Source organism: Bos javanicus, chromosome 6 (assembly GCF_032452875.1).
Source record: "Bos javanicus breed banteng chromosome 6, ARS-OSU_banteng_1.0, whole genome shotgun sequence".
NCBI lineage: Eukaryota > Metazoa > Chordata > Mammalia > Artiodactyla > Bovidae > Bos > Bos javanicus.
The window spans coordinates 25,100,664-25,115,852 of NC_083873.1; the positions used below are offsets into that span (position 1 = coordinate 25,100,664).

Sequence of the window (15,189 nt, forward strand, 5' to 3'; positions counted from 1 at the left end):
GCTTCTTCCAGCCCAGTGTTTCTCATAATGTACTCTGCATAGAAGTTAAATAAGCAGAGTGACAGTATACACCCTTGACATACTACTTTCCCAATTTGGAACCAGTCTGTTGTTCCATGTCTAGTTCTAACTGTTGCTTCTTGTCCTGCATACAGATTTCTCAGAAGGCAGGTAAAGTGGTCTGGTATTCCCATCTCTTTAAGAATTCTCCAGAGTTTGTTGTGATCCACACAGTCAAAGGCTTTAGTATATTCAGTGAAGCAGATGTTTTTCTGGAATATTGAAAATAATTACTGGCAGTTCTCTGGTGATCTACTGTTAGGATTCAGCACTTTCATTACCATGACCTGGTTTCAATACCTGGTCAGGGAGCTGAGATCTCACAGGCTGTGCGGCAATGACTGCTGGATTTTTTTAAAAATCTATATAGCAGCTTTGGTGGTGGTGGTGTAGTCACTAAGTCATGTCTGACTCTTGCAAACCCATGGACTGTAGCCTGCCAGGGTCCTCTGTTTGTGGGATTCTCCAGGCAAGAGTACTGGAGTGGGTTGCCATTTTCTTCTCCAGGGGATCTTCCTGACCCAGGGATCGAACCCAGGTCTCCAGCATTGCAAGCAGACTCTTTACCAACTGAGCTACAAGGGAATATATATAGTGCTTTACTGAGATGTAATTCACATATCTCACAGCTCATTCAGAGCATACCACTCCGTGGATTCACAGAGTTGTGCAGCCATTGCAACCATTAATTTTAGAACATTTTCTTCATCACAGAAAGAAATCTCATACTCACTAGCAATCACTTCTTAATTCTCCCAGAGTTCATCCTTCCCTCCCCTTGGCAACAACTGACCTTTCTGTCTCTAGATTTGCCTCTAGATTTTGTATAAATGGTATCATACAGTATATTGTCTCTTGTGACTGACTTTTTTCACTTGATATGTTTTCAAGGTTCAGCCGTATTGCAGCATATATCAGTACTTCATTTTTTTTTGATTGTCATAGTATTCCATTGTATGGACCTGTCACATTTTATTCATCTACTCATCAGTTGATGGACATTTCAATTGTTTCCACTTTTTTCCTATTATGAACAATACTGTTATGAACATATGTGAACCAGTTTTTGTATATATGTTTTCATTTCTCATGGATATACACTGAGAGATAGAAATATTGGGTCAGATAATAACTATATGTTTAATCTTTGCAAAAACTACCAGATCTTTTTTCAAAGCAAGCACCCCATTTCCTATTACCACTAGCAATATATGAGTGTTCCCATTTTCCTAGTAATACATCCTGGTCAACATGTTATTGTCCACCTTGTTGATTATAGTCATCCTAGTAGATGTAAAGTGGTATCTCAAGGTAGTAAATATCTTCCAGTGAAATCTTAGTGATAATTTTATCAGTGTTTGTTTGTTTGAAAATGTTTTTAATCTTACATAATTTCCAGAAAATTAGTGCAGAACTCCGGAGAAGGCAATGGCACCCCACTCCAGTACTCTTGACTGGAAAATCCCATGGACGAAGGAGCCGGGTGGGCTGCAGTCCATGGGGTTGCTAAGAGTTGGACACGACTGAAGCAACTTAGCAGCAGCAGCAGCAGTGCAGAACTCAAGTTGACAGTTATTCTCCCTGACCATTTTGAAGCTATTGCTCAATTTAGCTGCCATTGTTGCTTTTGGGAAATAAGTGTGTGTGTGTGTGTGTGTGTGTGTGTGTGTATTTGTGTGTGTGTGAAGTCGCTCAGTCATGTCCGACTCTTTACGACCCCATGGACTGTAGCCCACCAGGCTCCTCTGTCCATGGGATTCTCCAGGCAAGAGTACTGGAGTGGGTTGCCGTGTCCTTCTCCAGGGGATCTTCCCAACCCAGGGATCAAACCCGAGTCTCCCGCATTGCAGGCAGATGCTTTATCCTCTGAGCCACTAGGGAAGCCACCAGGGAACTTGTTTCTTTGTAGATAATCTCATTGGCTACTTTAAGGATTATTGTTTTCTTTGGTATTTGGCAGTTTCACCATGATATTACAAATAAAGTATGTCATAAGAAATTAGGTGATAGTAATTTTGAGTTATTAACATTAAACTTAATATTCTACTTCTAAATAGTGATTAGTGATCTGTGAACAGCTATACATAAGGGAATGCTTACTATCTATTTAAAAAGGCCCTATGGTGTATCTTTCTGGAGTACACATTTTGTCAGCTTTATAACTTTCTTCTCAAGACCATGTGTATGTATCTTGATGTAAACAGATGGAGTATGCTTTCCATATCTTTCTACAGCACTGTTGGAAATTATCATGAAAAATGGAAGCACTGCTGGAAATAGCCCTCATTGCCGAAAACCATCAGGTAGTGGTGATCAAAGCAAACCTAATTGCACAAAGGACAGCTCATCTGGTAGTGGTGAAAGTGGAAAAGGCTACACCAAAGACCAAGTGGATGGAGTTCTCAGGTAGGAATGAATATGACTTATATATATGTCAGTTGTTGTTGATGCTAATGTAAGTTTAATGTTGTAACACCTAAAAAATGGGTTTTAATTACAATTCAGTAGAAGAACAGACATTGAGGAGTTGAACTCTTGGTGTCTTATGCTTCATATTCTTTATAAAGTAGTGTAAATTACCAATTCTATTGAAATTTCCATCTTTTAAATATAAGGCACAAAACTAATTACCAAAAAAATTTTTTTTTAGGAAGATTGCTTCAATTTTTTGACACAGTACAGTGAAACCTTCCCTGATGGCTCAGTGGTAAAAAAATCCCCTTGCCAATGCAGGAGACATGGGTTTTATCCCTGGGTCTGGAAGATCCCCTGGAGAAGGGAGTGGCAACTCAACTCCAGTATTCTTGCCTGGGCAATCCCATGGACAGAGGAGCCTGATGGGCTATAGTCCAGGGGGTCACAAAAGAGACAGACAAGACTTAGCAACTAAACAAACAAAAAAACAAACAACAGCAACAGCAAATGTATATATATATATATATGTATGAAGGAGAATTTCATATGAGGAGAATATTGAGTGCGATTGCAAAGCATTTTCAATTTTCTACTTATATAAATGAAGGACAATTTTTTTTCTATTTATATTCTTTCTTTAAGGCTGTCTTTATATATAGCAAATACTATAGTCTTCTCCTTTTAATATTTTTTCTTACTCTCATTGTTCTGCTTCAGTGTTATATTTTTACTTCATGATACACCTCTACTTAAAGCAGGAAAATTAGGTAGAATTGGTAAATTATGAACTGGGTTTTGGAGATTTAACTTTATTAATTTTGTAATTAAGAAAATCTTTTCTGGAAAGAAAATGAACTGAGTATGAAACACTAGAAAAAATACTGTTATTTTTTCTATACACAACATCAATACACCTTAAGGAGGCTGTATTGATGTTGTACTGGAATTGCTCTCTAGGGAATCTAAAGTATAAGGGTGAAGGACTCTGATTAATCAGATAGTTCAACTTGAAGAGTGAATAGCAGGGAACTAGCTTAAGTGAAGAGTAGGTAAAGCTAGTTTTCTTTCTCTTTTGCCCTTTCTTATTATCCTCTTTTAACCGTACTTCCTTTTTTTTTTTTTTTCCTTTTTTTCTCCATTCTTATTTTTAGTTAGTTCTTTTTAACTCAGCATTATTTGGAATTGAAGTTATTTTTAAATTAAGTATCAATGTATTTATATTTTACTTTTTTTCATACATATGCTAAAGTTTAAATGTAACATTTTATCTGTGTGTGACAACAATAAGAACAAAGACTCCCTAACTATGATGAAATCATGATAAAGGGTATTCGATTGGCCTGAATGGTAGTGAAGTCCTTTAAGAATTATAAATAATGTTGGTGACCACTTTTATAACTGTAGTTTTGGGTCAGAGGCTGAATAAGTGAGATAAGTGAAAAAATGAGAGATTTGCTTTTGAATTCCTTTAAGAAAAAGCTTCTACTAAACAGTGTGCCGAAATGTGTTCTAGGAAGCCATCTCTCTCCAAAAACCAAATTGTATTTTCTGCTAGAAATTACTTTTTACTAGGAGAACATATTCTCAGTAAAAGACCTAGAGTGAATTTTGTTATATGTGATTTTTATTTAGAATTATTTTAAATTTGTTTTTAAAGAAAGACTATAGAATCACCTGTATATTGGAAAATATACCCCCTTCCCCAAACAATTGAAATTTTGGAGAATAGGAATCTCCTGAATCTGATATTATTTTAAAAAAATCTCTTTTCTTCATTTCTTCTACTCTAGCCTTGAAAGGAAAACAGGAGTAGCTCAAGATATGGTAGAAATAAAGAAGAGCAGTGTTTTGTTTTCCGCTCTTTTTCAGTAGTTAGGCAGGGGGACATTTTGAGAATAGAAGAATGAAAGATGATGGTGGGTGCAGATCCACTTTTGTATGTGGCCACAATTGGGCAGAGGGAAATAAAATGTTGAGAGAGATCCTGTCTGTTGGGTCTGTATTCTCTGTGAAATTGGAGATGAAGTTATCCTCTGAGGTTTAGAAGAAAGAAATGAGATTGAAAGCTTGAGAAGAATAGTGAAAGTATGGAATACTTGCAGCCAGAAAGGCAGACAGGAAGGCAGGATTGCTGGCTAGCACTGAGGAGCCAGCCAAGTTTCAGACTGAATTCTTAGTGAGTTACAAGAATTAGCTTAGTTTTGTGCCTGTGTTTAGAGATGGTTTCTCTGGTCAATTTTAGCATACCTTTTTATTGTATTACATAAATGTAGTTTTGGGGGGGATTAATATGATCAGAACATTCTTTAATAGAATCCCTGAGTTATTCAGAGTATTTCATTTGCTACCTTATATAAGAGTTGCTTAGCTTTAGCTAATCATGTAACACTTATTCATCATATTAGCCTTCATCAGTGTTGCTTTAGTGAGGTAACAGATCACCAGCAAACATTTACATGCTGTGTGTTTTTGTTTTACCTGTACACTGGGGATTTTTCTGAAGAAAGCCATGTTATCTTGCTGGTTAGCATGATTATGCAAACAAGTTGCTCAGTGACATTTTGGCTCAAAGGGAGAAGCCATGCAATAATACTGCATCCATTGCATAAGTAAGAGCTAGCGTACAGTAAGACTGAACAAAAAGTGTGTAACTTTGTAAAACTCATATTCTGTGAAACTAAGCACTGTTTATTGTCTTCAAGTGTTGAAATGTGTTGAAAAATCACAGTGCAAAAGGTGTCCTAGGTCTTATTTGAGGAGATTTTTAATATCTCATTGGAAAAAAAGCCCATCTTTTTCTTTTAAAAATATAAGATCAGTGTGAAATCATTAACTGGCCATCATTATATTTATCAGTTAGGAACATTTCTGTATAACTGTTAAAATTATTTGAATTATGGGGATTTCATTAGGATTGGTTTTAAGCTATAGTTCTTTAAATGGAAACAAATCATTTTGCTAAATTTATAAAATAAATAATCTTTTGTCTCAGGAATAAAGAATTATTTTCCTAAATACCAATTAAATTTGGAGTACATTTAAAAATCATCTATAATAACAACAACAAAAAGTCATCTATAACATATGAAAAAAGAATAGAACAAGGCCTCCCTGCCCCAGCCAGTATGCTTTCTAGCACATAAAGGAAGACATAAAAGTTGAGCCATGCATACTTCTCCCTTGTTGAGCTCCCAGACAGATCTTTCTGGCCTTTGTCCACAATGTTTCCTTCCAGTGCAGGTAACAGTTTACCTCTTTTTAATTTATTTTCTTTTTCCTTACTTCCTTTCTTTTTTAATTCTTCAATGAGAATGGAGAAGCAGGAGCAAACTATAAAAACTGTGACAAATGCATTTAGCTGGTGAAAATGAGTATGATGAACAATATATGGATTAAAATTAATACATGAATGGTAATTTCTTGCTTAGGTGTGAAAAGTTAAGTAAATGAGTATATGTTTAGCATTACTTGAAATATGTAGTCTACAGTTTGTCCATTGGTGACATTGATTTTATACCTCTCTACTGGCTTCTCAAAGAATTTCTCCTCTTCTGGACACAGTAGGTGTTCTGTACATGTCCTTCTTCCCTTTATTTCTGTCACATAGTTTCTTTTTTTTTTGTCACATAGTTTCTTAACATATCTAGGAAAATGAGTCTCTACAAAGGTAGAGTAATCATTTTCTGTTTTGTTCACTAACTGATCTCAAGAACCCTGGGATATAAATATTATTGACTCAGTAATGAGTCAATAAATATTATTTCCTAAATAAAGGAAATGCCATGCTTATGAAATAAATTGACTTGTGTCAATATTTATTATCTAAAGTAGAAGAGTCTAATTTTAATTATTATTACTATGAAGAAGACTGCCTAACAGATTTTTGTTGATGTGATTATAAAATAATTCTGTAATCTTTTCAGTGTGTTCTCTTTTTACCCTTGTTCATATAACAAATGATGAGTGCTTTCATTACGAAAGGAGAACTAAAGTTCATTTATTCCATAAATATTTACTGAGAACCCCTCATGTACCAAGCACTGTGATGACTAATAGGTGTAGTAGCGAAAAAAGGTCAATCTTTTCTCTTTTCTTTGAACACCTAGAGTCAGCCTTTGCAGTCCTCTAGCTGTCAATGAACAATTGTGCCTCAGATCCATTAACCTGTTACTACCTGTCATCAAGCCACTCATACATGGAACACATTTAAAATCATAAAGTACACACCAAAAAATATGTAAAATATATCTGTATTTTAGAGAAGGAAAATTATTAGGTCATGAGAAAATGTAAGCATCCAAAAGGATTACTGTTCTTTGCTCCATTCGCAGTACTTCTTTTCCTAACCTACTTCAAAGACTCTGGGCTTAAATATTGCATATTTAGGGTTATAAACTATGTAAGTAGTCTTTTAAGAGTATGTTCATCAAAATGAAAATCAGGTGTAACAAATATGTTTGAGTCCCATAATGTATTTTATTATGAGATTTTATCTTTCATGGAGAGTGACACACGTGAACTCTCTTTAACATTGCCTGGCTGAATTCACTTGCTTTGACATTTAAGCCATGGGATACAGTAGTTGTTTTACATGCACTAAACTGTTGCTTTGCTATTTGGTTAGGTTTGCATTATGCAACAACAAAACTCTTGAAATGCAATGTCTGTTAATCTTTAGCTGTGACATCTTGAGAGGAGTTTTGGGATTTCTTATGTATTTAAGAGTACTGTAAAATTGTTCTTACTCTCTCATTTTAGTATGTGCTCTGTCCTACATCCACATTTGTTATGAGCTTTGCTTTACTTCTCTGTAGTTGAGATAAATTGTACAAGGACATTCTCATGGTTAATTCTTCTTAGAGAGGGGTTGGAAAAATGGTCTGTGGTTGAAAAGAGAATGGAGCAATGACCCTTAATGGATAAACTATCATTTAATATTGAGAAAACAATCCACAAATAGTTCTTTATACTATTCTGGTGTTCATTGGAAGGACTGATGCTAAAGCTGAATCTCCAGTACTTTGGCCACCTCATGCGAAGAATTGACTCATTGGAAAAGACTCTGATGCTGGGAGGGATTGAGGGCAGGAGTTGAAGGGGACGACAGAGGATGAGATGGCTGGATGGCATCACTGACTCGATGGACATGAGTCTCAGTGAACTCTGGGAGTTGGTGATGGACAGGGAGGCCTGGCGTGCTGCGATTCATGGGGTCTCAAAGAGTCAGACATGACTGAGTGACTGAACTGAACTGAACTGAATCAATAAAAAATTAGAAGTATTACTCAAAGTTCTTCCTTGAAATTTACTTATAACACACTCTCTTGTTCACAGCATAAACAAATGTAAAAATTACTATGAAGTACTTGGAGTAACCAAAGATGCTGGTGATGAAGATTTGAAAAAAGCTTATAGAAAGCTTGCTTTGAAGTTTCATCCAGACAAAAACCATGCACCTGGAGCAACAGATGCTTTTAAAAGTAAAGTAAACCTTTTAAAGCAATTTTCTAAGCTCTTTTTAGAATTCACTTTATAGTCTTTCAGATACTAAGTCCTCCCTTTAGACTGGTGCATAAGCATTTTAGACTGGTGAGGACCAGCATAAGCATGGGTCCTCAAAATCCTTTAAAACTTAACTTGTTACACCAAGAGCCAAACAAATGCTGTTTGGCTTCACAAAAGCATCATGTCAGCTTTTGCAAATTTCAAAGTAACTTTTCTAGATACACAAGCATGCTTTCTTGTTTACCACACAAGTAGTGTGATGACTGTGCATGAGCTTCTAGCATTTTACCAGCTGGATCTAAAGGAGTTAAAAGTAAAATATATTTTCTGTGAGTTTTTTAAATATTAGAGACTGTCTAGAATTGGAAAATTACTTAGAATCACTGTTTGTCCAGTGTTCTTCTATTTCTGTTAACTCCAGACAATTTTTTGCATTTTTCATATGTAGTTCTAACATGATTTTTTTTTTCAAGAATGTTTGTTTCCTCTTAGCTACTATTCATTTTTCTTCATTTTCTTTATTACTTCAGTTTTATTTTGTCAATTTAGAAAACAAGTGTGAGAGAACTGATTTTATAATTTCATGTTTATTACAATTTATTCATAGGAGTTATTTTCTGGTTAATAAGAAAATGCTTAAGTTATTATTTGTTTTTGTGAATTTGGCATTCATAGAGCCAACGTATGATGTTTACGGTGAAATGCTGGGGTTTTGGAATAACAGAAAGGAGATACTAATTTTTTAAATTTTCCTAAAAAATACATGACTCAATTGGTCACTCAACAAAATACCGTTAAAATTGTTTCCAGAATAGTTTTATTTCTTAAAGGAAGTTGCCAATCTGCATACATTTGGGGATTATTAATATAGTTCAATAAAAGCAGCTGCCAAAGTGGTACTGGTGAAATTAAGATACCACTGTGACAGTGAGAACCTTCTCTGATTGTTTCCTTAAATTAAAAGTAGCATATTGAAAGTACAGGAAAAGTTTCTTTACTCAAAAACACTAGCTTTTACCACATATCCCCCCCACAAAGGTAAAAAATTTTTTTTCACATTCAGAATTAAACTCATTTAATTTAAAATTTTTTGTGTTTTTAAGATGTTTAAAATGTTTGGCAGTGAAATATTTGCATGTCTGTGATCTGTTAGATGATTTCAGTATTAATTCTTCATTAATGCTAAGAACATGCTTCTTTCTCCCATTTCTGTATTGAAGTTGTGTTATTAATAGCATTATTGGTCTTAGAATAACAGTGAGTGGATCTACCAATATTTTTACAGCTTGTGTTGTGTTTTGAAGAGATGAGCAACATAAATGTCATCCCACACAGACACTCAGAGAAGTTTTACAAAGGTGATGCTACTTTGATGTGGTACATTTCAGAATCTAATGCTCTAATTTGCAAAACTAGAAACAATATTGATCAACATGCTGGGTGATGACTCATCTGTAGAGGAAAGGTGCACATTATTCAATACACAGGTTATTTGTAAATCAGAATGCCAGTTTATTAATTCCAAAGAGGATCATACTAGGGTGGTGGTTGATGAACCCATTTTTCATTGAGTAGAAACTACATAGAAAACGCAGATTGTTGGAACTTCCCTGGTGATCCAGTGGTTACGACTCTGTGCTTCCATTTCAAGGGGCATAGGTTCAATCCCTGGATGGGGAATCCTGCATGCCACATGGTGCAGCTATAAAGAAATAAAAGAAAACCCAGACTGTAAGCCACAGAAGATTGGTGAACAAAGGTAGTTAATTAGACAATATTACTGCTAGTGTGTCATCACAGAGAAGTGGCAAGTTTCCTTCATTCAAGTGGCAAGATCCTTCATAGGATCTTTTCATGACCTTCTGAATCATCTTATTTCCTCCTTAATCAATTGATCTTAACTTCTGTGTCTGGGATACCAAGCTATTTAGTCTAAATAAAGACTATAGTTTTTTGTTTGTATAAGAAGTAAGTATAGATTTATTGCTCTGTGATTGCTAAAATACTTTTTACAGAAGATGGAAACCGTTTTTTTTTTTAAATTTCCTTCAAGAATAGAAAAAGAGACAATTAGTTAAGGAATGAGATTAGGTAGAAGATATATTTTCATTGTGTTTTGTAAAACTGTAAAAATAAAAGCTTACCAGCAAAGAGGGTAGATTAAATAAACTAAGGTCATATAGCTCTTTGTCGTTTAATTAGGTTTTTGAACTTCTCAAGGCAGGGAATATTTTATTTACATCTAGACAATAACTTGCATAATATGTATAAACATACCTTTAAAAATATTTGAAATATATCCCTTTCCTTCTCTCTGATGTGGATATTTTCAAAATATGCCCTGTCTGCATTTATCTTCAAAGACTCCAAGTATTTCGTAGACTGTTTGAATAATACATGTGCCTGGTGACATATGCATGAATCTGATTACAAAGGGCATTGATTAACTGTATGTTTGTTTGTTTGTTAAATAATAGTGGATCAGATGCTACTGCCTATGTCAGGTTTTGTAGTTCAGTATTCTTTTTTTTCTTTCTTTTTGACTGTGCTAGGTCTTCATTGATACATGGGCTTTTCTCTAGTTGTGGCAAGCAGAAGCTACTCTCTAGTAATGTTGCATAGGCTTCTCATTGCGATGGCTTCTCCTGTTGCAGAGCCAGGCTCTAGGGCACATGAGCTTCAGTAGTTGTGGTTTCCGGGCTCTCGAGCACAGGCTCAGTAGTTGTGGCTCACGAGCTTAGTTGATCCAAGGCATGTGGTGGGATCTTCCTGGACCAGGGATTGAACCTGTGTCATCTGCATTAGCAGGTGGATTCTTTACCACTGAGCCACAAGAGAAGCCCCTCAGTATTCTTAACATCTAGACTGATTTTCTAAGAATAGAGAAGTCAGTCTACCTTGTGGGCTAAAGTTCTAGAGAAATACAAGAAGAAAATATGAGATATCCTCTTATTAAATGAATTTGTAATTTATGAAGAGGAGACAAATCTCACACAGAACATTTGGAATAATAGTAATATCTAGCATTCAACAAGCATTTTATAGTTTTTCATTCCCATTTTTAAAACTTTAATGCTATTAAAAATCTTCTGAAGTAAACAGGAACCAGTGTCATCCCTTTGCAAGTAAGAAAATGTGAATCTCAAAGAGATTAACTGATTTACCCAGGATCTCCCAGAAGACTGACTGTAATTAAAATTCAAAACATAGAATAAAGATATCCAAAGAAAAGCCAGATAGGTACAGTAGAGTTATAATCAGAGTAATTGGAGAAGCTTCCATATTATATGTGGGAATTATGTATTCTCAAGATGAGTGTGATTTCTTTGGTTAGAGAAGATGGCAAAAACTTGGGTATGAGAATGAGGGAAGTGATTTAAAAGTCAGTGAGGACTTCCACTTTCAGGAAGACTTTTCCCTGTTATTCACACTAAAGTACAACTGAAAATTAGTTATAAAACAAAACAAATATAAGTTACTCAACATAGTGTTGGAAATTCTAATCAGTGCATTTAGGTGAGAGAAAGAAATGAAAGGCCCATAAACTGTCCCTATTTGCGAATAACATGATCATGTATAAACTACCTAAGGAATGTACCAAAAAGAAAATCCTAGAACCAATAAGTGAATCCTGCAAGATTTCAGGGTGTAAGATAAACATAAAAAGATCGATTACTATTTAGTATATATCTGCATACTAATGTATACTATTTAGTATATTTCTTCATTCTAACATGTAGACACTGAAATTTAAAAATGCATTACTATTTATAATCACACACACACAAGAAATATTTAGGTGTAAATTTAACAAAACTTGTTTAAGATTTGTATGCTGAAAACTATATAATATTAATGAAAGAAATCAGAGAGGATCTAAATAAATGGAATGATATATCATGTTCATAGATTCAAAGACACAGTAGTAAAGATGTCAAGACTTCCCAAGTTGATACACACATTTAATACACTTCCTGTCAAAATCTTAACAGACTTCTTTGTAGATGAAAGGAAGTTTATTCTGAAAGTCATATGGAAATACAAAGAACCTGAATAAATGATTCATTAAACGAGTAGGAGAAATAAGTGTACCTGATTTTAGGACTTACATTATAACTATGGTTAGCAAAATAGTATAGAATTGGCAGAAGAAGAGACACATAGATCAGTGGAACAGGATGGGAACCCATAGAGGTATGACAGAAGCGCAAAATCAATTCAGTGGAGAAAAGATAGCCTTTTCAACAGAATAGTTTTGGAGCAACTGGACATTCATAGGCAAAACAAACAGCAAAATTTAACCTTGAAATAAGTCTCATGCTTTATATAAGAATGAGTTCAACATGAATCTTATAAAGTGTAAAACAGCACTTCAACTTTTAGCAAAAAATCATGGGAACAAATTTTTAGGATCTTAGGCTATGTAATGACTTCTTAAAACTTAACACTAGACAGTTTATAACACAAAAAGTAGATAAGTTGGACTTGATCAAAAAAATTTGTTTGCTTTGCAAAGATGCTATGAAGTAGAAGAAAAGACAAGCAACAAGGAAGGAGAAAATATTTGCCAAGCACATACCTATCTGACAAAGGACTAGTGTCCATAATATATAAAGAACTCCCCCAAACTCCGAATTAAAATAGACAACCCTATTAGAAAATGGATATGAGACATGAAGAGACATCCTATTAAAGATTATATACACATGGCAAGTATGCATGTGAAAAAGTTTTTAGCATCATTCATTAGCCATTAGAGATATTGCAAAGTAAGACCAAAATGAGATTCTACTGCACACCTATCAGAATGGTTAAAATTAAAAAAGTAGGAACACCAAATACTGGTACAGATGCAGAGTAACTGGATCACTTACACATTGCTGATAGGTTATGAGATGACATAGTCACTCTGTAAAACAATTTGGCAGTTTCTCCCAAAACTAAGTATTTAACTAATAGACAACCCAGCAATTGCATTTCTAGGAATTTATCCTAGAAATAAAAATATATATTTACACACAAACTTATTCATGAATGTACATAGCAGTTTTATTTGTAATAACCAAAACCTAGAAACAACGCAGATGTTGTTCATTGGGTGATTAGTGAAACAGTGATACATCCATCCCATGGAGAACTAATCAGCAGTAAAAGGAATGAATGACTTACATAACAGCTTGGATCGATCTCCAAAGAACTATACTGATTGAAAAAGGTCAATCTAGGAGATTTCATTCCATTTATATATTGTTATTCCATTGATTTAACATTCTTGTAATGTCAAAATTATAGAAATAGAGAAGACAAGTCAGTAGTTGTAGGCAGTTAAAAGGGAAAGGAGGAGAAGGAAGTAGATGTGGGTATAAAAGGGCAGCCTGAGATGGTGCTGGAAATGTTTTATATCCTGATTGTTATCAATGTCAGTATGCTTGATATAATAATTTTATAAGGTATTACCATGGGGGAAATTGGGTAATGGGTAGAAGAGTCTATCTATATTACTCTTTACAACTTCATATGAATCTAAAGTTAACCTCAAAATAAACAGTGTAATTAAAGGAAAATTAATAAAGTGGACTGTATCTTTTTGTGAAGTAAACAACACTGGGATGGAAATGTATTTTGTGAGCTTTGAATACCAAAATGAATTTTGGTTTTAATTTTTAAGATAATAAAGAACTGAAAAAAAATCTTGATTATAGGTATAGCACAAGGTAAATAAATAGTAAATTAGTCACAGTAGATAGACTAAATTGTCTTACATATACAATTATGAATTATGACAATTTTTCACAAATGTCATCTAAAATATCATAGCATTTGGAAATTATTTTTATAGCAAAGCCTTAGAAGTAGAATTGAGTTGCCAATATATTAATAGTTTAAAAAGTAATAGTATTATGAACCTGAAATAGGTTCAGTGTATAGAGGTTAAGAATCCTAAAACTGTTATTAATACTGGAAGTACAACTTTGGCAGATATTGATAAGTATGCTTCTTTTTTGGGTATGTACCTTGGTGATGTTTGTAAGTACATTACTTGGATCTCTGATTATGCTTTCCCATTAGAGCAACATTATAAATGATTGCTATATTTCTGAGTCATAGATCTATTTGGAAATCTAAAGAAAGTTCTGGGCCATCTCCTCAAGATAAATGGACTATTCATCTAAGTTTTCATTCCATAGTGTTCACAGATGACTGGAAAGCTATCTCTGAATCAGAAAAAAGTTCCAGAGTATCTGCATATAATTAATTTCAATGTGATATGTAGTCATCCAGAAACAACTATCTAATGAGCATCTATTTGCTTGTTCAGTACCTATGACAACCACCACATGGGATCCAGAAAGTATTTTTAAAATAATCCCATATGCAAGAGGCTTATGATCTAGTTTGAGAAGCAAGTTGTATTTGTGAAATGATTAGTTATTAGAAGTTTCAGAATAAGAATAGGGTAATTCCTGCTGTTAGATTAAAGCAGTACAGTTTTTGTAAATTACCTCAAGAAGACATTTTGGTAATTAATGTCCTCTTTTGGACATGGAAATGTGAGATAGGAAATCGAACTTTTTATGAATATCACAAAAGTAGCAAAGTAAGATAGGAAAACTAGAGACTATGTGGATTCATTTTTTTTAAAAATTCAGACTTTATGCTAGACCATGGAGATATTGCAATGAAACACACAGTTCCTACCTTCATGGAGTTGACAGTTTAAGAGAAATAAATTGTTCAGGATTAGAATGAAGAATACCTCACTCTGGGCTGGCGTGTGCAAAAAAAAGTTTTATGGTGTAGGTTGCAGAGAGTTCACTTACTATGCTAAAATAAATTTGATCTTGAACAAGTCTCCTAACCTTTTTGAAACTCGGGGACTTCATCTGTAAAGTGGGGATACTAATGGATAATATAATAAGATATTTGGGTTCAGAGCCTGGCAGTTGGTAGCTATTGCTGTTACTAGTGAGTGACTAGATTAGGATACTCAAAAAGGAAATCATAGCAGGCTATTAGGGGATAGAGCACAATAGTAAGAAAGCAAGATGGGCATTCCTTTATCTTCAACGCAGTAGGGAGACTGTACAGTATAAAAAATTGTATTGGGAGGTAATACATATAATTATAAGCAATGTATATAATACCTTTAAAAGAAATTGTTACTGTTGTATTTTTTTTTCTGATTAGCCTCAAGTCTTTTTTGTTGTT

The 15,189-nt window shown here is 34.3% G+C and overlaps 1 protein-coding gene across 2 annotated transcripts in view; it reads left to right on the top strand.

Annotated features, from left to right (window-relative positions):
- Positions 1-15,189, top strand: part of DNAJB14 (DnaJ heat shock protein family (Hsp40) member B14) — a 41,811-nt gene that overhangs the window by 11,851 nt on the left and 14,771 nt on the right. Inside the window, exons 2-3 of one of the 2 annotated variants that reach the window (XM_061419565.1) lie at positions 2,295-2,466; positions 7,810-7,955. In XM_061419565.1, the coding sequence (XP_061275549.1) occupies positions 2,295-2,466; positions 7,810-7,955 (318 nt within the window). The remainder of the gene's footprint in view (positions 1-2,294; positions 2,467-7,809; positions 7,956-15,189) is intronic. The other variant, XM_061419567.1, reaches the window with a different exon arrangement.